The sequence below is a fragment of the Amblyomma mixtum genome, chromosome 9 (assembly GCF_055824585.1).
Source record: "Amblyomma mixtum isolate Tamu chromosome 9, ASM5582458v1, whole genome shotgun sequence".
In the NCBI taxonomy this organism is placed as follows: domain Eukaryota; kingdom Metazoa; phylum Arthropoda; class Arachnida; order Ixodida; family Ixodidae; genus Amblyomma; species Amblyomma mixtum.
This window is the reverse complement of record NC_143020.1, coordinates 87,578,777-87,601,733: the sequence shown is the minus strand read 5'-3', so window position 1 is coordinate 87,601,733 and position 22,957 is coordinate 87,578,777. Positions and strand designations below refer to the sequence as shown.

Here is a 22,957-nt window from a genome sequence, read left to right as displayed (position 1 = left end):
TGTCGACAACTGCTGCTTACAACGATGAGACATTAAAGGCTTCCGCCTTAATAATTTCTGGAGACCTTTGGTCGCTTCAGCTCACCCAGAATTGGAGCTCCTTTATCCAATTTGAAGCTAGATTGGCAAAGGCAAGCAGAGAAGAGGTCTGCCTTACATGGTGTTACGTAATCGCCATCTTTCCTAACCCTCTACTACGATGTGCATACCTCCTTACTCCAGCAACTGTGTCGGCCCAGAAAATTCGTGCAGAAAAAAAAGAGCATAAATATCAGGAACAAAATGTGTTTTCACAACCGGATATCTGTCTGAGAGTCGAAACCTTTTTTGTTACTAGCAGACAGAGACGGAGCTCGCTGGACCAAAAACATTATTTGCTTATATTGTCATTTTATCATACGATTTTTCGTTTCTTTGCATCATCCCTTCGCCTCTATTTTCTTTCATTTTGCCATCATGTTAAATGCCATCATGACATTTATTTGGTTTGGTTTGGTTTATGGGGTTCAACGTCCCAAAGCGACTAAGGCTATGAGAGACGCCGTAGTGGAGGGCTCCGGAAGTTTCGACCAACTGGGGTTCTTTAACGTGCCCTGACATCGCACAGTACACGGGCCTCTAGAATTTCTCCTCCAAAGAAATTCAACCGCCGCGGCCGGGATCGAACCCGCGTCTTTCGGGCCAGCAGCCGAGCGCCGTAACCACTGAGCCACCGCGGCGGCTCATGACATTTATTTTATTTATTTATTTATTTATTTATTTATTTATTTATTTATTTATTTTATTTACTTATTTACAAATACTGCAGGCCCTTCTCGGGCCCATGCAGGAGTGGATACAAAGGAGACAATACAGGGGAACAAGTTAGGTACATATATCATACAAAATAAGAATTCATCATCATAGCGGCATCGTGGTGGTAATGGCGCCAATTTAGGGAAACGAAAATAGCGGGTTCAGTACGGAAACAAATATAGTTACAAAAAGTACAAACTGAAAGTCAGCATCATAGTTTTATCCTCGTGGCATTACTGATGAATCAATGCTATTGATATGCTCTATGAATGATTCAAGTGAGTAGCAGTTTACAGCAGCCGAGGGTAGTTTGTTCCAGCTAGATATAGCCGATGGAAACAAAGAATATTTATGAGCCTTAATACGGCTTATGGGTTGATGAAGTGCTTTCTCATGGTTAGTTCTCGAAGAGTGACGAAATGGTTCCTGGAGGTATGCTTCTCTTGATATGTTCAAATTACCGTGATAAAGTAAGGACAGAAATTTTAGTCTTGATGTTGTTCTACGCTGTGCCAAGCTCTAAAGATCTGCTTTGTGAAGTAGGTTAGATACGCTGGAATGTCTGTTCTACTTTCTTTTTTTTCCTTTCGTTCTTAGATTAAAGTTTTATTTTTTTATGTGTTTTTATGTCCCAAAGCGACTCAGGCTTTGAGGGAAGCCGCAATGAAGGGCTGTGGAAATTTCGACCACCTGGGGTTCTTTAACGTGCACTGACAACCCACAATACACGGGCCTCTAGAATTCCGCCTCCCTCGAAATTCGACCACCGCGGCCGGGATCGAACCCGTGTCTTTCGGGTCAGCAGCCGAGCATCATAACCACTAAGCCACCGCGGCGCCTTGGATTAAAGTAACCAGAGACGTTGACTGCAAACAGAGACAAAGATTAAGGCTCTCCTCACACCGAAAACGAAAAAAAAGAATGCTTCAACATGACTGGGGATCTTGGCACTAAATTTTTGCAACTACCTCAAAAATCCTTAGATATACAGAGAAACGATGAATGCGGAAATGACGTGAATATATACAGTGCAAAAAAAAACTTGCATTACATTACATGCTAAGGATCATAGCAAACACTATTTCAATAAATTGAACAAGAAAAAACAGTAGAGGAGATATTTCTTATGCGTGAAAATCAATATATAGCAGTAAACTTGGTTTGCTTGCGTACTTAGCGAAGTTTTTTTTCCTTGTGATGGGTAAAGCGGAGCAAAAGACGAACACACGCGAAACAAACGCGATGAAGGGCTGCTCACAACTAATTTTTTATTAAGACACACACAAGACAGGCCTGTCTGCCTATATATAAATGTTCTGTCGCTTAAATGAAAACAAATTTTCGTACAGCTTCGGCTCATCTACCTCGCCTGCGTTCGTGTTTTGTCGCGATTTACTCGTCACAAGATTTCAAGACGCGAATTAAGAAGGTTAGGATTAACTCAATATGAAGCATTTGGCGTGTCAGTATGATATGGCGCGTCAGTATTTGGCGTGTCAGTATTTGGCGTGTCAGTATTTGGCGTGTCAGTATTTGGCGTGTCAGTATTTGGCGTGTCAGTAAATTCTCACTATCCTGTGACCTGATAACCAAAACAAGTTGCCTTTCACTGCACAATGCAACATCGTTCACTGACGGATGCAAACAAGACAGAGCGGCACATTTTTTGCACCCTCCTTACAAGTGCTCAAGTCATACTTTATCACTATGAAAAGTTTTTATTTATTTATTTATTTATTTATTTATTTATAAATACTGCTGTCTCTGAGGAGAGACATAGCAGGAGTGGGTGAATACATGAGTAAAAACAAATAACATGGGTAGTATAGAAATAGATAACACAGAAATATTAAAAACAGATCAACGGGTCAAATTGTCAGGCAACTGAACAACAAACTCTTCAATTGGCAATGAACGAAGTGAGCCGTCCAATCCATTCCAAATTTCAACGGTTAGAGGGAAAAAAGAAAATTTAAAACAATCTATATGTGGTTTGAAGGGAACAATGTTTAATGGGTGGTTCCGTCGGGTTGCACGTGCGCTTGATGACACAAATGTGAAGGGTGCCTGAATGCCGGATGATGTGTGAACGATCTTGTGCAGCATAATGATGCGTTCACGTGTGCGCCTATGTTCTAATGTTTGTAAAGATAAACTGTGCATATGGGAAGAAGGTGAAAACTTGTGATCATACCGGCTGAATATGAATCGTATTGCTTTTTTTTGAACTGATTCTAAACGGTCAATGTCGCGCGCGTAATGAGGGGACCAGACAACTGAGGCGTACTCCAGGATGGGTCGAACTAGTGATTTGTAAGCAGTTAATTTACATTCCTTCGTGGCATTTTTTAAGGTTCGTTTGAGATAACCAAGTTTGCGAAGTGCTTTCCCAGATATGTTACTTATGTGAGCATTCCATTTTAAGTTATGCGAAAATATAACGCCCAGGTATCTGAACTCGCTGACGTGGGTCAAGCAGTTACCGTTGTTACTGTAAGAGAAATGCAGCGGATTCTTTTTGTTACCAAAGGTCATTGCAACTGTTTTAGTGAAATTAATTTTCATTTGCCATGCATTACTCCATTCACAGAACAATGAAAACACTTTGTTTAGTTCCTGTTGATCATCGGCGTTAGCAACGTTGTGGTAAAGCACACAGTCATCGGCATATAGGCGTAACTTCACTGCGGTGTCGTTAGTAACATTAGCTACATCATTAATAAAAATTATAAAGAGTAGAGGCCCAAGAACCGACCCTTGGGGCACACCTGAAGTTACAGTGACTGACGATGACTGTGCATGGTTAAAAGTGACGAACTGGGATCTTAAGTGTAAGTAGTCGGTTATCCAGTCCAGTAACTTATTGCCGTTAAACATGGTGCGTAGCTTACGAAGAAGCTTATTATGGCAGACCATGTCAAATGCTTTGGAGTAATCTATAAATATTGCATCGATTTGATCACGGTTTTTAAAGCGGAAGCGATGTCGTGAGTAAATTCAATGAGCTGAGTGACAGTGGAAAAACCAGATCGAAAACCGTGCTGACAGTGTGACAGTAGATTATGACAAGTTAAGAACTGAACAAGGTGCTTGTGAATAATGTGCTCAAGAAGCTTGCAGCAAGTGGAAATTAGGGAGATCGGTCGGTAATTACTAATTCGTTGTTTATCGCCAGATTTAAACACCGGGATGACATTGGCAATTTTCCAAGCCCGGGGAACGGAGGATGTGTCCAGTGATTTGTTGAAAATCACTGTAAGGTAACGGGCACTCCATTCCGAGTACCTCTTTAAAAACATGTTAGGTATGGCGTCTGGTCCCGCACTTTTAGTTGTGTCAATTTTTACTAACAGATTGTGAACCCCAGGGTAACTTACTTCGAGGTTGGGTAACTGGTGTTCCGAGCTATGAATGAAGGGAGGATTGGTACCATCATCAAGATGAAAGACAGAGTGAAAGTAGCTATTGAAGGCTTCAGAAATGATTACGGGATCAGTGCAAGGCTGCTCGTTGATAATGAAAGATACAGAGTCATGGGAAGAGGGTAATATTGTTTTCCAAAATTTCGATGGGTTCTCTTTCATGAATGTTGACAGTGTTGTGTTGAAGTAAAAGTGTTTAGCTTGTGTCATTTTTGTCTTTAGCTCCGACTTGAGTGAAAGTAGTAGTGAATCGCGGCTTTCGTTTCCTGGCCGGCTGCGCTTGCGCAAGCGCTTGATGCGTCTTATGAGATGAATTATGTCTCTTGTGTACCACGGATGCTTCGGGTTATGTTTCACACATTTTGTGGGGACGAAATGAAGCACACAGCTATGTACTAAATTATAAAACTGCTCTAATAAAGCATCAACACCACACGTTTCACTGTCTGCCACGAAATCTCCGAAAGACGACGCTAGCAGTTCAGTAAGTTTCAGAGAAGTTGGCATGAGTTGGCATGAAAGCTCGAAACTCGGAAAGCAAAACTGCATGAACCGAAAAAGCAATCCTCTATTTCTCAGCTTCTTCAGAGTTCAAGCACTATTAATACCCTCTCACAGAAGCAACCGCCGGACACTAAACAGGATTCTCTTGCTGTGTGTGAGAGAGCATTGTGACGCAGAAAAGAGCTAAGACGTTTAAATTTCTTGCAACTGCTAACGCAAATATTTCGGAAAGCGGATAGCGCAGTACTGTGTTTTGCACGAGCGGACATTTCCGTTATGCGATCAATGGCAAATAATCCCTGTAAGCAACAACGACCTCAACGCAAACATCATGAGCACACAACAAACACAAGGCGCCAAACATTGTCGTCGCGTTTTGGGTAAAAAACACGAGCTGTTATGAATGAATGCACGAAAATGCTTTAGCGTTATCTCCCGAACACTTCTCCGTCCCGCTCTTAGCAAACAGACACCAAAGCGCCTAGCGAACGCGCTTATGACGACAGCTGCAGCCGCACTGGGGTGATTAAGATAATGGACGCAAGGGCCTGTCCGCAACTTGGCCAGGGCGGGCGAAAGTGGATAGAGGCAGGACATCAGCGAATGTGAAACACTGGGATGTCCCGCCCAAGCCGTGCGCATGCATACATGACGGACCATTTGGCCAGCAAAAGACAACATTGTTCACGGCATCCTTGCTTTCTGCGGCCATTCATTGGAAAGAAGACCACGCAGCAGCAGGTTTCCGTCGACTCCGGACATGGTCAGGCTCCGGTCCGCGTCCATCCGAAGCGAGATCTTCGGATACGCATCGTTCGTGAATGGCTTCAGCACCATCAGCAAGTTCCACAGGTACCTCGGCTACTCCTTTTTCTCCTGGAAGAACGTTCATGGTGAATCCCGAGTTTCGGCCAAAGTTCTCAGTCCCTACCTGGCCTTCGCCGTGCTCTCATGGGTCTTCTTTGCGTTCGTCATGATTCAAGACATCTACCGCGTCATCTTCTTGGTGCGAAATGAAAACGGAGATCCACTTCGTGCCATCGACAAGTGCATCATCATCTTCTACCTTGGCCGTTGCGTGGGTGTGCAAGTCGCTAACGTCGTCACCCTTGTTGTCTACTCGCACGAGCTATGCGAAGTCGTGAAGAAGATGGAAGCCATCGAATCGACTTTTCAACGCCCCACGCGTCTCCGACCAACGGCTAAATTCATTATCTTCCTCAACGTCATCTTCTCAGTGGCGGCACTCTTCTCAATAGTAGATGAGATCGCTGGGTTCGACGGCTACATGGAACCGGTTCATATGAAGGTTATTTACGGCGTGTTCAGCTTGGTGTTTGCAGAGACAGTGTGCATGGTAGGCTTCAGTTGGATTATGTACTTTAGCCGAGCGTTTGCCTCGTTTTTGAGATGCATCAACGAAGACATTGAAAGCCTGGCTGTCGGTCGGCCGCTATCGCGCTCCGAGCTGGCAACTCAACATGCTCGGTTTTGTGAACTGTGGTACGCTTTCGGGCAGTGCGACAAAATATTTAGTGTTGTACTTATGGTCACCGTTCCACTCAACATCCTGAATGCTTCACCATGGGGATACTTTATCTTGACATCGCACAAGTCTTTTCTGAACGTCACCACGGACATCGTGGGGTTGACCACCTTCTGTGCCGAGCTTTTCGTCTTGGGGGCGTACGGTAGCGCTGCTCTAGAAGAGGTAAGATGAAAAGAATAACAATGTTCTTGTAAAGGCAACCGTTTATGGGAGCATTGTGTCACGCTGGGCTGGGTGTTCACAATTCAGAGCATAATTGGACACCTTAAGCCATGCCGCAGATATTCACCAAAAATGTCAATTATTAGGACTACCTGGATATAGCACTGTTTTTCAATACAGTACACAATAAAGCCTTTGCTGACGCGGATGGCTTTAGAGCAAAGCACTACTGTTAAAATGCAATTGCTTTTTTTAATGCATTCAATACGCCTAATGGTTCCCAATTTCAAGGATAGACTGAAAAACTTAAAAATATTAAAGACAATTCCTTTTGTTCGGTGATGCTCATAAAGCTTCTGTCCGGTCAGTTCAACTCTGGAAAAAGAATAGCGCCTTTAAACTTGAAGGTTTTCCGTTTTTAGGAATCTTCGTAGTGTTTTTTTTTCAGCTGTTTTTATCCACCTCCTTTGCCTCACCACGAAGCAATAATTCTTTTTTTTCCCGAGTTCTCGTACCTAGTACACAGATGTACACAACTGTACATGCCTAACTCAAAAGTTTTTGGTGTTCGATTGGTGACAGATGTTTTGACACAAAAGCCAAGATAAACAATCTACAGTTATTTTGACTCAATTTATTGCAAACCTTATATTCAGTACTTATTGAATCCGAAGTTTTTAGAGAGTTGAGATGCTCTTGTCTGACTGCAAGAGTGACCGATCGAGAAGCAACGAAGCTTATATATTAGGTGAGTAGCGTTCTGATTAGGTGTAGACTGCTTCCCCCCCTCCCCCAAAACTCGGTGCTATCATTGTTAGATTGTCTGCCTCTTTATCCGCAGGTCGAATCAGGCAGTTAAAACCTCTGAGACCGACATGCCCAGCCGGCAGCCGCTTCCTTGATACTTTCATCTTTGAGGTACATGCTGGGTCAGAAGTCTCTGACCCCCCCCCCACCCCCCCTCCAAGTTCTGAACCGTCCAGCGCTGCATGCGGACGCCACCTCACGATGTACTCCTGGTGTCGAGACAGATCCACTCGGAGGGAGAGGGGGGGGGGGGGGTTGTCAGTGACTTTTGATCCCGGCTGTACAAATAAACGTTAACTAACTGCCAGAAAACAAAAAATTATCTGCTTTTTTGAAACGGAAGCTAGACCGGCGGATAAAGCGAGCGTCTGTTGGTTTCTTTACATACTTAGCAGCGCAAAAAAAGAGGACCAAAGCGAATGAGCAGGCACAGCACAAGCGCAGCACACTCCTCGTTCGCTTTGGTCCTCGTTTTTTGCGCTGCTAAGTATGAATCCACACCAGCTAGCCCAACTGTCTGTACTTATGGTTTCTTTACTTCGTTTGCTCTGATTGGTTCACATATTCTTGCTTCTCGGCCTCGTTGTTTTGCGGTCCGTTCGCAGTAGTTAATACGTTGCTAAAAGAATACAACGGCGCAAAAAAAAATGGAGGAGGACCGACAATAAACAGGACTGGCGCCAACTTCTGACTTATTATCGCCGAAAACGGCTTATACCAGCATCAGCAAACACATAAGAAACAACAATCACGAGAAGCGTACAAAAGGAGCAAGCAGATTAAAACGCCGGCATGAACCGTTCAAAAAGGTAATCTCTTCATACATTAGTGATACTCACGGCTTCCTGACGCACAAGGCACCCCATTGCTTGATTAAGTATGCCTCCATTATTTACCTTTCCAGTCTAGCATTTGATCGAAAAATGCTAGCTTCATCAAAAGCAGAATAGCAATGGCAACTTTTACAGTGTGTCGCCATGTGGCTGCCGTAACCTTGCTTTTCCTTTTCTTTTCTTTCGCCGTTGTATTCCTTTATCTATGTCTCTTCACCAAGTAGTTGAAACCAAAGTCTTGCAGGTTTCTATTATTTCGAAGTGATCCTGCGCGCCACTGTAATTCAAGGCACATCGCTGCCGTTTGGAAAGGTTAGCACACGGACACGTCTGTCCGAAACGTCGTTTCTCCAGAGTCGTATCTCACGGCAGTAGGACAGTACCGTGAAGCAGCTCGTAACCAAAAGCAACCTACAAGTAGTCCAGAGCTAAATAAAGTATTGTGGTTCGCCTCAATCTTTCAATAGGTGCAGCGCTTATATGAAGAACGGGCTCGCGGATACTACTGCTGTACACAACGGCCACATTTTTATTTAGGCGGAAGGCATAAAGACTTGGTAGTCAGATTTTGCGCTGAAGGAATGCGGGACATCGAATTAGTCCAAAAACCTTCTGGTGCAACACGTATTCTTGCCTGAAAACTGCCTTGTCAAGTATAAATTCATGAAGAAAAAGTATGTTACGTCTCACACGGCTGTTTAAAAAAAAAGACTTATTAACAACAATATAGCTTTGTTAACAACAGACTTGTTAACAACAAGACTTATCAAGACTTGTTAACAACAATACATAAGGCATTACAAAAAGCAGTATAAATCTTTAGGTAGCAGAAGATATTAAATTTTCTGAGGTGCTATTAGAAGGAAAAACTGTATTCTGTAGTTATGAGGACATGCGCTGCCTTATTTATTCGCGCATGTCTCTCCTGCTTCATTTTTTTTCACATTTTGTTTCTTGCAGTTTTTTCCTCCTGTTTTATTCCTCCTACTATTAAAGTGTTCGGCAAATGGTGGTAAAGTAGCGCAATTGTATTCGTCACCCTACAAGGCTACCTACTCCTAAAACAAGAACGGAAATAAAGTTTTTATAGCACTGTTAATCGTATAAGTTTATAGATCGAATTCAAGACGCCAAATCTGAGTAATCGAATGGTCTCTGTGCAAATAATGCGATGAAGCGTACAGCCGGCCAAATCTTTAGCTGGCGTGCGCGAAGGCCGCTTTTTCTGCGCTGCTGCGCTTTGAGGCAAAGCAAACTTCTGGAAAGCTCAATATTAAGCACGGGATAAGTGAGCTGGTGCTTATATTCGATATTTTCGTAAGTTTGCTCCGTCCTAAGCTGCAGGAGCACGGAAAATGCGGCCGTCACGCACGCCAGCTAAAGATTTGGCCGGCTGTACATTGGGCAATAGATAATAAAAAAAAACAGCAATAATAAAAAAAGCATTGCGTACAAATGGCAATAACTAGGGTAGCTAGCTCCTGCGGCTGTATTTTATTGCACAAAGTAGCTTCGATCAAGACTTTCATTCTACTTTTTTGTTTCGTAATCTTGAGGGCGACTCAATAAATGACACTGTTCCATACGGCGAAGTGAAAATGTTTATTCGGATTTGAAAAAAAATTCTGATTTCCCCCGGCCTTCAAATGAACAGGGTTAATCTGTCCGCCAGTTCTAGCTGCTCCGTTCTCGCGGATATAGGCCATAAAAAAAAAACATCTCGATTTAGTGCCTCTTCGCTGGTGATCCAGTTTGAGGTTTGCGCGGTGAGCAGTTTCCGACGAGTTGTTTCAGGAACGAAACTCGAAAGAGAAAACTGTATGGATCAAAAAGGCGATTCTCTCTTTACTTACTTTCTTACTTAATCCTTATTTAGTTGCTTTCTTAATTACTTACTTACTTAATCTCATTACTTTTCTTAGTTCTGTGTGCCACAAAACCCACCACAACACAACAGCACAATTTTTTGGTGTGTGTTAAAATCAAACCCCTTCTGATTACTCTTAGCCTGAAGTGACATTTGTACGGTCACAGCAAATTCTTTCGAAAGCCTTTTATTAATGCCAGAAAGGAAACAAAGCGCAGAGAAGGCCAAACAAATTACTTAAAGAATTCCGAATGAGGATACTGGGAGTACCATGTTTTGTATGGTCATAAATTTTCTCTCCGCTAGTAAAGACAAGTGACCCTCGACCCTAAAAAAAAAGCAGCCAAAACGAAAAGACAAAACCATTTAAAGGACTGCAATGCAAACAGAAGGTGTGAAACATTGGCCGCACTCTTCAGAGAACGAGCTCCAATTTTCATAAACGAATATACGGAGTTGTTTTGGCATTTATCTTTAAAGAATGTCGTCCTCTTCGTAAGCGCAAGCTGAGCATTCTGAGGCCCCACTTAGGGCTGAGGCTCCGTCTGCTGCCTGGTGATTAAGTTAATGGACAGTGGCGCGTGTCCACAACTCGGCCAGGGCCGGTGACATTGAAGAGAGCCAGGCCATATGTTTACAGGAACACAGTGACGGCCCGCCCAAGCCGTACAGGTGCTCGCGGGTCGTACTATCTGTCCACAGGAAGAAAACAGCCGTGCGCAGAACTCTTGCATTCTGCAGTCATTCTCTGCAGAGAAGGTCATCCAGCAGTACGGTTCTTGGCCGCTCTGGGAATGGCCAGCATCCGATCCCCGTCCATCCGAAGTGAGGTCTTCGGTTACGCCTCGTTCGTGGATGGCTTCAGCGCCATAAGCAAGTTCCACAGGTTCCTTGGTTACTCCTTCTTCACCTGGAAGAACCTCAACGGCGAATCTAGATTTTCAGCAACTATTCTCAGCCCATACCTGGCCTTCGCTATGCTCTCCTGGTGCTTATTTGCTTTCGTCATGATTCAGGACGGCTACTGCGTACTCTTCTTGAAGCGAAATGAAAATGGAGAACCACTTCGCACGATCGAGAAGTGCGTCATCATCTTCTACCTCGTTCGTTGCTTGGGAATACAAGTCGCTAATGTCGTGACACTTGTCGTCTACTCCCGCGCGCTCTGCGATGTCGTCAAGAAGATGGAAACCATCGAATCGACTTTCCAGCGTCCTACACGTCTCCGAGCGACGGCGAAATTGATTATCTTCTTGAACGTGGTTTTCTCGGTGGCGGCGGTCTTCTCAATATCCGACGAGATCGCCATTTTCAGCGGCCACATGAAGCCATTATACGTGAAAGTTCTTTACGGCTTGTTCAGCCTGATATTTGCAGAGACCGCCTGCATGATATCCTCCAGTTGGGCCATGTACTTTAGTCGGGCTTTCGCGTCGTTTCTAAGGTGCGTTAACGACGACATCGAAAGCCTGGCTGTCGGGCGGCCCTTTAAGCGTTCCGAGCTGGCGAGTCAACACGCTCGGTTTTGTGAACTTTGGTACGCTTTCGGGCAGTGCGACAAAATATTCAGTACGGGTCTCCTGGTCACCATTCCGCTCAGCATACTTAACGCTTCGCCGTGGGGATACTGCATCCTGACGTCACACAAGCGTTTCTTGAACGTCACCATGGACGTCGTGGGCTTCATCACCTTCTGTGCCGAACTCTTCGTCTTGGGGGTGTACGGTAGCGCTGCTCTAGAAGAGGTAAGATGACGAGATTAGCAATGCTTTTTTTCGCAGTAACTGTTTATATGGGTGTTACGTCGAACCCAACTTCATGTGCATAGTCAGGAAAATAATTGAATACCCTAAACGCATTTTATATGCTTCCCACATGATCATTTCTAATCGCTTCGTGGATGTGGCATTGTTCCGCAGTTTACCAACACAGGCTGCGTCTGTAAAGAACAGAGGTAGGTTTTTAAAAGTAGCAGCGGTTTAACGCGTGGCGCAAGCAAAATTTCTGGAGAAAAATTTCAAAGGGTCACTTGGTTACATGATGTGTTGGCGATGCGGTGGCATTAGATGCATTTGAGGTCTTCACCAGAGGTGTTGTTACTTCCTGTCTGTTCCCGCGGCTTCCCACCAGCCAATGGGAATTATCTGATGGCATCACTTCCTTACAGCCAATGAGCGAAGTATATTAGCGAGACTACTGGCTCAATATTGGCTGTCACTGGCTGCCATATGCAGGATGCAGCCAATGGTTAGGTACATCGCAGCGATTAGCTGCTATATGCAGCCAGTTTTGAGGTCCGCTTGTCAACCACCAAAAATCTGGGTCTCTTCCCACAGGCGCTAAAGAGCCGTGGATATATGTGAGCGCGACCAATGAAACAGGACCAAATGGACGCGAAATGGACAATGGAAAATGAACAGCCCATAGAATATCATCCCTGTATAGCGTAAGGAGAACCCACCTCCTCACTTTCCCATATGTTTTGATCCTTAAGAAATCTTGAAAGAGGTATGCTCTTCCGCGAAAGACGGGACGAAAACAAGGAAACACAAAAGACATGTACAATGCGCAACTTCCAACTAGTTTATTTCACAAAGAGCTATACATTTATACTCTAGCGGTCAAACACAGCGATAAAACCGTCGCATGCGCATTTCACGTCAGCATACCGCCACCACAGGTGCAGCCTGATTGCATCAAAAGTTCCAACAACCCCAGCACTGCTATCAAGAAGGAAAGAAGAATCATGAGGTAAAAAATGAGGAAAGGTGACATTAAAAAATATCCTAGCAAAGCAGTGTCAAAACAAAAACCAAAGGCCTGTCAAAGCGTAAAAACAAATCATCATAGCAAAAGCAGTGTTAAAAAAGGCAAAACACAACACTAAAAACAGCCGGTCAACAGGGAAAAAAACGCATTGCAAAGAAGAATTCCAACAAGAATCGAAGGCTAGGCCACCCAACAACAGTACGACCCGAAATAAAATGGAAACCTGAGGCGCAGCAAATTTTACACGCGTCCGTCTAGAAAAGTAACCTCATGATTCTTCTTTCCTTCTGGATAGCAGTGCCGGGGGTGGTTGGAACTTTCTATGTAATCAGGGAACACCTGTGGTGGCGGTATGCTGACGTGCAATGCGCATGCGTCGGTTTTTATCGCTGTGTTGGAACTAACTAGTTGGAAGTTGCGCATTGTGCATGTCGTTTGTGTTTCCTTGTTTTCGTCCCGTCTTTCACGCAAGTACGTAACCTGAAATCTGTAAACGTTCCACTAAACGAGTGAGAAGCAAAGCATGCATCCTGAATACTTTCGGCAGAGACACGCTGAATGCGCCTAGTCTAATCAGCGAGTACAGTGCATAAGACGAAGTGAGCCTCATTTACTCCTCCAGACGGAGGAAAACTACACGCCCGAAAGAAGTGAAGTTTTGAAAATCGGGAAATGTTTTGGTGAACCAAATAAATGTCTGACCAAGGACCCATGACATACGCGTAGACGAGGGCTGAGCAAAAAGTTTACTGAACCTGAACCTGAATTAGATACGGTACTGTCTGGTTTGCCCTGTGCGCTCAGCGCGTCACAGTGACAGGTGAGTAGGGCGCAGGTATCAATTTAAAAAATATATCTCTCTTCCGGCTGTTGAGCAAGGCCTCCCCTCGTTCTCCTCCTCAGACATTTCTAAACGTGAGGTGCATATTCTAGCTCATGTTTAATAGTATTGCAGTCGTGCCTCGCTGATATGGACTCTTTGGTTCACGAGAAACTGTCCAAGAAGAAAGGCATGCGTACGCACAGTGCCTAAAGTAAAATTTAAAAGAAAAAAGCTTTGTGGTGAAGCTGTGCTCTTGTTGATAGTGACGGGTGGTGAAGTGAAAATGGGACAAAATTTTGGAAGGTCGAAGTAAAACGTGTTCGTTGCTGCCATCTTTTAAATAATAAGGGGCAGTTTGTAGTACCTGGTTGCCCAAGATATAGGCGTGATGGCGTCATGACGTATCTCCTCCTACAAGTGCCCTAATATCAATAAGCGCAAGTGAATACCTGTACTCAGTCAGTAGACAGCTCTTGAGTGCTGCTTCCAACGTAGCACCAGCTGCAGAAGTTTTTTTAGCAGCCTTTTATGCACTCCGGTAAATGGTAAGGCACGTCGACATGCAATGTTGGCACTCTAAAGAACAAAACAACAACAAAAAAGTCCACCCCTCAGACATTTGCATTTATGCGCTGCCTTCCTTAAGTGTCCTGTACTTACTATACAGGAACTGAAGCACCTTATGGGTGAGACAAGAATTTCATCTCATCGCTGTTAATATTACCCCGTCATAAAACGGGCCCCAATATGATCTGTTAAATTTCACATTGTCCTTTGTCCGGACAGCCAGTTTCCATATTCACGCAGAGTATATGTGTTAAAAAAGTCTGGTCGACAGAGTGATTGTCTGTAATTCCAGTAGTCCAATCAACGAGGGTTGTAATAACAGCGCGCAACTTATTTCAAAGTATGACAAAACAAATCTAATGGTGCAGAGCAACATATTCACTGTTCTGACATTTAGTTTGTTGCGAAATGTGTGAAGAGGGTCAAACCTTTTTGCTGGCTTGGCGTTCCGTCAAACCTTCAAACCAGTCCATTGACGTCCACGACGACCTTTCAAAATAATTTCAAAATAAACACAGCCCTTACGTTGAAAACGCCACCCAATTTCCAATCCTTGGGAAATAGCACTGAATGGGCCACTGAATGAAATCATGCCATGATATTTCCAATCTTCTTTGGACAAGTGACAATCATGCGGTTGCTTCGATCGGCCGACAATGTGCACCCACTATAGAATGCGCCCGCCCACTATCCGAGGGCAAGTCAACTGCGAAATGGATTACAGCCGTGAAAGAAAGAGCTACCGAGTGCGAAAAGGAATGAAAAAGTCCCACGTGTGCAACCAGTGGATTAGCTCTCGCCTAGCCGGAAACACGTGGAGCCACAATATACATAACCCAGCAGGCTCGTAAGGCGCTAATGCCTTCAACATATCCCCTTACAATATGCAGGACCCCGACCTGTTCCCTCCAAGCCAGCAAATCAACATTGACACTAGAGAGCCTTTCGCTTTGGTTTCTGCAGTGCTTGATACGAGATCGAGCCGGCGTAGTGACGACGCGGTCATGTTCATTTCGATAATAGTGTTTTCGCGACACCTATTTATGTGTCTTGACTCCCACGATCGATGTCTTTCGACGCTCCATCCAGGTGTTTCACTACACGCTTGCCCGCCTCCACGAACAGAACAGTGATGCGTCCAGTCGGAGAATACATGGCCATGGCCCAAACCAGTCTTGTTGTTAGGCGTCGAGGATGCAGAGTGAATCGAATACTTCGAGACTACGGCGTGGAGAAAACAAGCCGCCAAATTCCAAAAGAGAAGAACGTCTTGGCCGGTTTCTTCATCATTGCCAGATTTCACAGGGCTCTCGGCTACAACTTCATTACCAGAAACAAAGAAGACGGCCGACCCCGGTCAAAGATAATATCTCTCTATCTTCTGTATGCTGTGATATCCTGGACGATGTATGTCTTCGTCATCGGCTCCGACATTGTCCGAGTGTCGACGCTGCTAGAGGATGAACGCAACAGGGCTATAGACCGCGCCATACAGATCCTTGGAAACGTTCGTTGCGTGGGCATCCAGCTCTCAGCCGTGATCCTCCTGCTCACCAAATCGTCACAGTTCGTCGACCTCGTCGAATACATGGTCCAGCTCGAGCGTCGGCTGACCCGAGCCGCACCTCTCCGGCGTACAGCCTTCGTCGTTATCTGTCTCAACGTGCTCTTCTCCATCACCTCCGTGCTCTCGATCTCGGCCGAGATCTACGATTTCGACGAGTACTCCCATGCTGCCTACATGAAGATCCTGTACGGAATGTTCAGCCTGTTCTTCGCCGAGAACGTCTGCATGATAAGCTTCTGCTGGCTCATGTTCTTCAGCAGCGCCTTCGCCGGTACCCTGAGCCTGCTGAACGAGGACATCACGCGCATATCCAACGAGCTGATGGTGAACTTGAGAGAACTGGCCGAACTTCATCGGATCTTTTCGGACGTGGGCGGAGCGTTCGCCCGTCTAGAAGATGTGCTGGGAGTGGCGATCTTGGTCTGCTTCCCGCTGAATATTGCCAACGCTGCTCCGTGGGGCTACTACATGCTGAAGGCCGACAAAGGCACCACGATCTTTATGCTCGACCTCATCGGCTTTCTCACCATATGCGCAGAGATGTTCGCGGCAGGCATCTACACGAGAATGACAAAGCAGGAGGTGAGCACGACGATGCTTGACTACTCCCAAACACTTCAAAAAAAACTTCAATTAAGAATACTGGTGGCTGTAGGTGACACAAAAGGTGCAAAAATATTTCGTCTCATTTTCATTCCTTTCATTCTCTATCGGCATTCTCTACCCTCAACTACACCTAAATCTGACTATTTTTACACTGATATCTCTATAATTAACGCAATTTCACTTCTGCGTATTGTAAGGCATGCTTCTTACGACAAACCGTTCGAGATGTCCTTGCATACACTCAGCTTGACAAAATGCAACAATGCATTTGGATTTTGAATACTCTCTGCGCATGCGTAATTTTTGTAGTAACTGCAATATTTTTGTTTAAGCTGCAAATGCCACCTTCTAAACTAACATGATTAAAACAACTGCTCCGGCCCTGGTCATCTGCAGAGCAAGGGACCCGCAGCAGTTAACCGTCTCAGTGTGCTTCAGTGTGCTGACACGACGAGTGCGAATGAAAACAGCCGCGGTGATTGGTTGACTGGCTTTTACCTAGAGGCATGCAGAGGATAGAGAGGATAAGAGTGCATATCAAAACAGCCTGCACTGATGAGGCGTGTGTCTGTACACTCCGCATGCTACTGTTTGGAATAGAACGTGGATACGATAATTTTCCATATTGACATTTGCATATCTTCTCTTTTACCTTTGCGTTGTTCCTGCAATCCCCATGAAACTTAATAATTTCATGATACTCTATTAAGGTGTTGGAAATTGAACCCTCACCGCGCATAAGTGTGTGTGTGCACGCATGTTGTTGCGTAGTTTTCCTCCATCCCGTCTTTTTAAGCAGCCAGCTCATGGTGAACGAACAAGCACAACTGTTTACCCATCGCATTACTATTATTTCGGTACAATTTTACACAACTTCAGCTCTCCATAATCGTTCAACTAAAGCAAGCAACGTCGCAGCTTGATCAAACGCCTGCCACTGGCGACGCAAGAAATGCGAATTGTGCCATCTAACTTTTCTCTCGTGCGACCTTATCAAACCATTCGGCATTTGCAATTTCAGCGACAATAGCAAACGTAATAACACCACGTGCCTATACGCATGCGGCATAGTGCGATAACACGAGCAGACGCAACATTCTGCCCAGACTAAACAAACAAAAAGAATCGTCACTCCGTTATTATTGAGCAGCCGACCAGCAGCCAGAGAGACATGCATTACCAATGATGACTCACGCGACCTCTTTGCAAAAGTTATGCGGCGACTAGTGCACTAGGTCTCCGCTAGAGGCGCCACTGTCCTGCCTGTGAACTACGTAGACGTAGCCTCGCGTGGTGTCGGTGTACACACAACAGCATATGCAGCGGTGAAACCGGCAGCCATGACCCCCGGCCTTGTTTACCTTTCCGAGTTTCGCCTGCTCAATAGATGCAACAGATGTCTGGGGTACTCATTCATCGATAACGATTTCGGCAACGGAGAAGCGAAGCTGACGTATCGACGACTCAGTGCCTACACAGCCTACGTAGCGCTCACCTGGACCATCATCATAGGTGTATTCGCATACGACGCATACGAGTTCGCCCGCCTGTATGACGACAGCCACGCGCTGGATAAGGCAACGACAATTCTATATTCAGTCCGAACGATAGCGGTGCAAATATGCAGCTTGGTTCTTATCGTCACTCAGGCACCGAGTATTACACAGGTGTCCACTGACTTGGCTGACCTCGAAATGAAATTAAAATTCCAGATTCCTCTGAGAGGTACCAGCCGCAAGCTCATTATAATCAACTTCGTCTTCACAGCAATTGCGGTTGCCTCAGTGCTTCCTCTGCTCTACTTCTTCGACCAAGACCTGTCGAGAGGTCAGATCATCTGGAACACTTTCTACCTCGCCGTCTGCATCGTTCACGGCCAGACGTCGTGCCTGGTAACCTACACGTGGGCCATGTTCTTCACAGAGGCGTTCGCCGCATACGTGGCTTCTATCAACGCAGAGCTAATGCACGTCCTGGACACCGCTTGCTACGATGAAGCGAGAAGAAGCTTCAGAGAGATGCACCGCCTCTTCGTTCGAGTGATGGGCGCCTTCGAGTTGTGTGAAGAGATGTTAGGAAAGTTTCTGGCCGTCGTTTTTCCCCTCAACCTGACTGTGGCGGCGCCTTGGAGCTACTGGATTATCAAGGAACTCGACCAACCCCACGTCAGTCTGCTGAGCACGCTAGGCTTTGCGGGCTTGTGTGCGCAAATGTGGATTGTGAGCGTTTATCCTATCCATCCGTACAAACAGGTAAACTACACTTTCTAAAGTTGTTAGCAGGCTTAATAAGCTTTTATCAAAAGCCGCTATTAGGCTTAGCAGGCGTTTTTGTTCTTAACAGGTTCCGTTTTGTGAAACTTGCAAGTAGAAACCTGAGACGCGTTTCACCCTTCGGACATTGATATTCCGTAAATCCTTTCTCAAGACGGACAACTCAAAATTCACTCTTTACTTCGAGACAGTGCTTCTCATTCAAAAACCTGCTTCATGTGATAAATAAACTCTAAATTATAAGCAATTTGTGAGGTTAAATTCGCAAAGCAGTTGCTAGATTTAAAAGCACGTTATCGCAAGTAAGCTCAGTAACAGGCATCAGGAAACTCGAACAAAAGATCTATTTACATCCTGCCAGGAGCATACGGCAAGACATTAAGATCTACTGGAAGCGTTGAGAAAGACTGTGGCGCCGCTGCGCCACAGTGCTCTAAGCCCGTCAAAAAGTGACAAATACAAAAAGTCTGCATCGTACGGCTCTAAAGTAAATGAGCGAACGAGTACACCGAAATGGCAACGCTGGCACCGCTGCGCACTGCGCACTCTAGCTAGTGTGGAATTATGCCTGTAATATACCAAAACGGAGTTGTCGTGTTCCTAAATTTAGTCCGATCCCAGCTCTAAAAGAGTATGTGTTCAAGTCGCATTGAATAGGCTTCGGTAAACTGAAAACTTGGCCACTAAAAGAACATCTATGTTTATGACAGTGTGGCCACAATTATAAGCAGCGCGTAAAAGCACCTATGTTTTCTTCGCAGGCAAAGAAAACATGGGACGTCCTGACCAAGCTCCTCGTGTCTCAAGAACACACACCTGAAGTGAGAGAACAGGTGAGGTGCACCTAATATTAAGCTTCTTCAGTTCCTTTGGTTTTCGTGTCCTTCTGCCTGTCACAACAATGTCCACCACTACGCCGACGCCAGTTTCTTTACCATAATTGCCATAAATAAGGAATACTCTACTAGCTAAACAGTTTTATAAAGTTGTCTATGCAGTCGCTTTTGATCACACACCAGCTTTCGCTCCGTGGTTTTTGTAGTAATAATTAAATTTCGGCGCCTGCCTTTCTTCAGAAAAAGAGGATGTGATTTGACGCATCATATTCCAGAAACTGAGTTTCTCAACCTCTTTTTTTGTCTTTGCAGATCCAAGAATTTCGTCACACTTGCCAGAACCAAGATTTCTCATTTTCCGGTTGCGGCTTCTTCAAGGTGGGACCACCCTTAATAGTATCGGTGAGTAGAATAAAGTTTTTTCTCTATTATTCATTACATGAAATAAAATTCTGTATAAATCGTCATGGTGTAACTAGTGTTCAAGGGGGATTGCGCTCGGTATAGGCAGCCATCGGGACACTAAAACCACTAAGTCTGTTCGTGTGAAGTAAAGCACATATTCTCCGTTCGTTTTTTTCTTCTTAACTCTAACTTCGTTCTGTAGATACCGATCACAGTTTCTTTCTGGTGACGCGGCTGCAATTAGGGGAAGAATAGGCAAAATCCTTTTATTGTAGCTTGTTGCAGCTCTTTGCTAACAATGTCGGAGACTCGCGCAACCCATTTCCTTTCCCTTTGTTTTTACAGATCGCCAGCGCCATCATCACGTACACGGTAATTCTCTACCAGTCGGACAACAACAGCTCTTCTAACATAGCTTCGGCGCCAGTGAATGTCACCCATGGCTAACGGTTTTTCATACGCGTACACCTTCTCATGACTGCTGTGCAGTTAAATGCCATTTTAGAAAAGCACATTAAGAAACATAGAAAACAATGCACAAACATTGGTGCTACTAGCCGAAAAAATGTAAAGAGTTGTCTGAAATTATTTTCCAAGTTGCGTTACGTGACACCTATTTGTGATATTTTAATGTATCTAAAATAAAATGGCATTTAACTGGCACTGTAGTCATCGCTAAAAGGTATTTCCGCGTTAAAAAGGGCTATGCAAGATGCTTGAAGCATTTTAGTATTGTATATTCTCGACAAGTCAACGCAACCAGCTGCCTAAAGTAACCAGTTTTCGGGCAGCAGCAGCTTTGAGTTGAAGCACTCAGGGTTCCCTCACTTACTTATTTTGCTTTGCAAGCTACGTCGTGCATATGGAAGTCCGAATTACTGTTAAATCTTCACTCTTCAGAGTGTGCTTCCCTCGCATAACTTCGAATGTGCTTTGAGGAAACTGGTCACCTATAGCAGTTGATCTCTGACATACCCTTACGAAGTTTTTGGCAGAACACGGTGAATTTTTGGAGCGAGCTTCTAATTATATGTATTTGAAAAAAAAAAGCCTTCATTGCAGCACCTGTGTGCATTCAGTATGGCTTGTATGGGTTCCTTTGTTTGCTACTGCAGTGTGGCTGCATAACTTTTGAACGCCTTTAAGTTTTTAACTTGCAGATATGCGCTCTAGACAAAACAATCTTGAGTTTACAGGTTCCTGGCTCTTTTCTTTATTTCGAGGTTCTCCACCCATTTAACATTTCGTGTGCATCTCTACTCCACTAGACACAATCCACCTGGAAGGCCAACACACGGTCATTGTGAGAAATTCCTGCCTTCCCTACTCAAAAAGATAATAGAACTTCTCAACCAAAACTTATAAAAATAAATGTTTGCCATGAAGAAACCATTCTAGGGTTATAAATTGACCGCAACTCTGTAGCTTTTACTTTAATGCCGTGCCAAATGCAGACAGTTTTCATTGTGTTTGATAAGACATCATGTCGAATTTCGCGCGGCGGAACCTCCGAAAACAATGGTGTAGTCACTCCATGAGTTAACGTTAACGGCAGCAGCGAAAAAGGGCACTTATAGTGGGATAACTTCTGATGTAGCCACCACATTGAAATTTATGGTGCTTTTTTGTTGCGTTCTGAGAGCTTCTTTTATGTGGAATGCGCTTCCGTCGCACATAACAGTATTTATCCTCCCACGTAACATCACACACTTACAAACATCACATGCAGAATCAGTCACTTCACATCGATGTGAATTAAAGAAGACTGTAACGCCAGACAACAACCCCTGCTAGTGCTTTCCTGCCTGCGGTAGGAAGGGGGAGGGGGGATTCTAAGGGAAGTCGACAGGTAGCAGGCGAAGAAAGGAATGGAGATCACACTCACATCACAAATGCTGAAGAAGCAATAGTTGACTTCGTTTAGAAGGAAAGTACGCACATTAACTGTAGTCTAATTGTAGTTTTGACACTAATTTTAACAATATGACGGCACAGCATTCACAAGCACATCACATACAACAGATGTACACACACTATGATTCAGTCCGCACATGGCACATAACATAAACCTATCTCGGTAGAGGTAAATGATTATGATTTCCTCGGGCTTAATGGCACATACCCACGGTGGTAGATTGGCCGTGGTGAATAGCTTATACAAGCGCACTTATGTACAATGAATGGAGCATTTGGATAGTTTTGTGTCTTAGACTTGAATTTGTAGAAAAAAAATAAAAGAAACGGCAGGAAAAAGCAGCGAATTCTCATTCTGATATTAAAGACTTCTGATCATTGTTCTTTAAGTTCTTCCTTTTACCTCTCCAGCAGCAAAAAGCGCAAATAAAATAATTATACTGCAGCCTTTACACACGAGGCAGGTAAAGAAGACAAGCACATCTACAAAAGCTCCTTAAATTTATACCACTGTCCTTGAATGACTCTGATTCAACTCAGCAATAGTGCGCAACAATGTCTTAAGTAACTTCGAATTGCAGTTAGACCATGTATTTGTTCTTTTTCCTTACGCCATTACTATAAGAAATGAGATAAAGCTAAGAGGCACGACGCTATTGAAGACATTTGCATCAAGAAATGGTACGAACCGTAACTAGTACTATGCTTTGCGTGAGACGACGGTTGCTCCAGATGCACATCTATAGTCTTCACTAAAAATAAGGTGAAAGTTGCTGCTTAATGCCACTAAAGTTAAACTGACAGGAGCGGTTGCAATATAATTCGACACTTGTAATGCCATAACGACAATCATCCTCTGCGTACTCCAATAGGCTACATGAGAACTGAGTGCGCCCAATGATCGCTGAAGGATTGCGTACAGCGTGTTTAGTAATTTGGGACCTCTGAAGGTGTTTAGAATCCTTCTGACAATCACTACTGTGGTATCAGAGTAATCTGCACCGGTTTTCACCTCCTTTAAAATAGCAGTAAAAGAAGTTGATCCCAAATATTGCGCACTTTTCTTTTCTGACGTGTACGAATAATATTAAGCAAATAAACGAGAAAAAGTACCATTGCATTGAGCCCGTTTCTTCCGGTGGCGCTCATGGCAACACTTGCCATTGAAAGACGGCGAATATTGCACGAAAACAATTCGCATATATCTACCTCCACAAAGAGCATAATCTCATGAAAGATAAATGAGCTGGCTAATGTC

At 44.4% G+C, this 22,957-nt stretch overlaps 2 protein-coding genes across 2 annotated transcripts; both read left to right on the top strand.

Annotated features, from left to right (window-relative positions):
• The first annotated feature begins 5,481 nt into the window (after window positions 1-5,481).
• LOC149330030 (uncharacterized) lies at window positions 5,482-6,441 on the top strand. The gene has a single exon (XM_089559350.1). The coding sequence runs from the start codon at window positions 5,482-5,484 to the stop codon at window positions 6,439-6,441; it is 960 nt and encodes a 319-aa protein (XP_089415476.1).
• A 4,292-nt stretch (window positions 6,442-10,733) lies between these two features.
• On the top strand, window positions 10,734-11,693 carry LOC149330029 (uncharacterized). The gene has a single exon (XM_089559349.1). It carries the CDS (start codon window positions 10,734-10,736, stop codon window positions 11,691-11,693), a length of 960 nt encoding a protein of 319 aa, XP_089415475.1.
• Window positions 11,694-22,957: the final 11,264 nt, after the last annotated feature.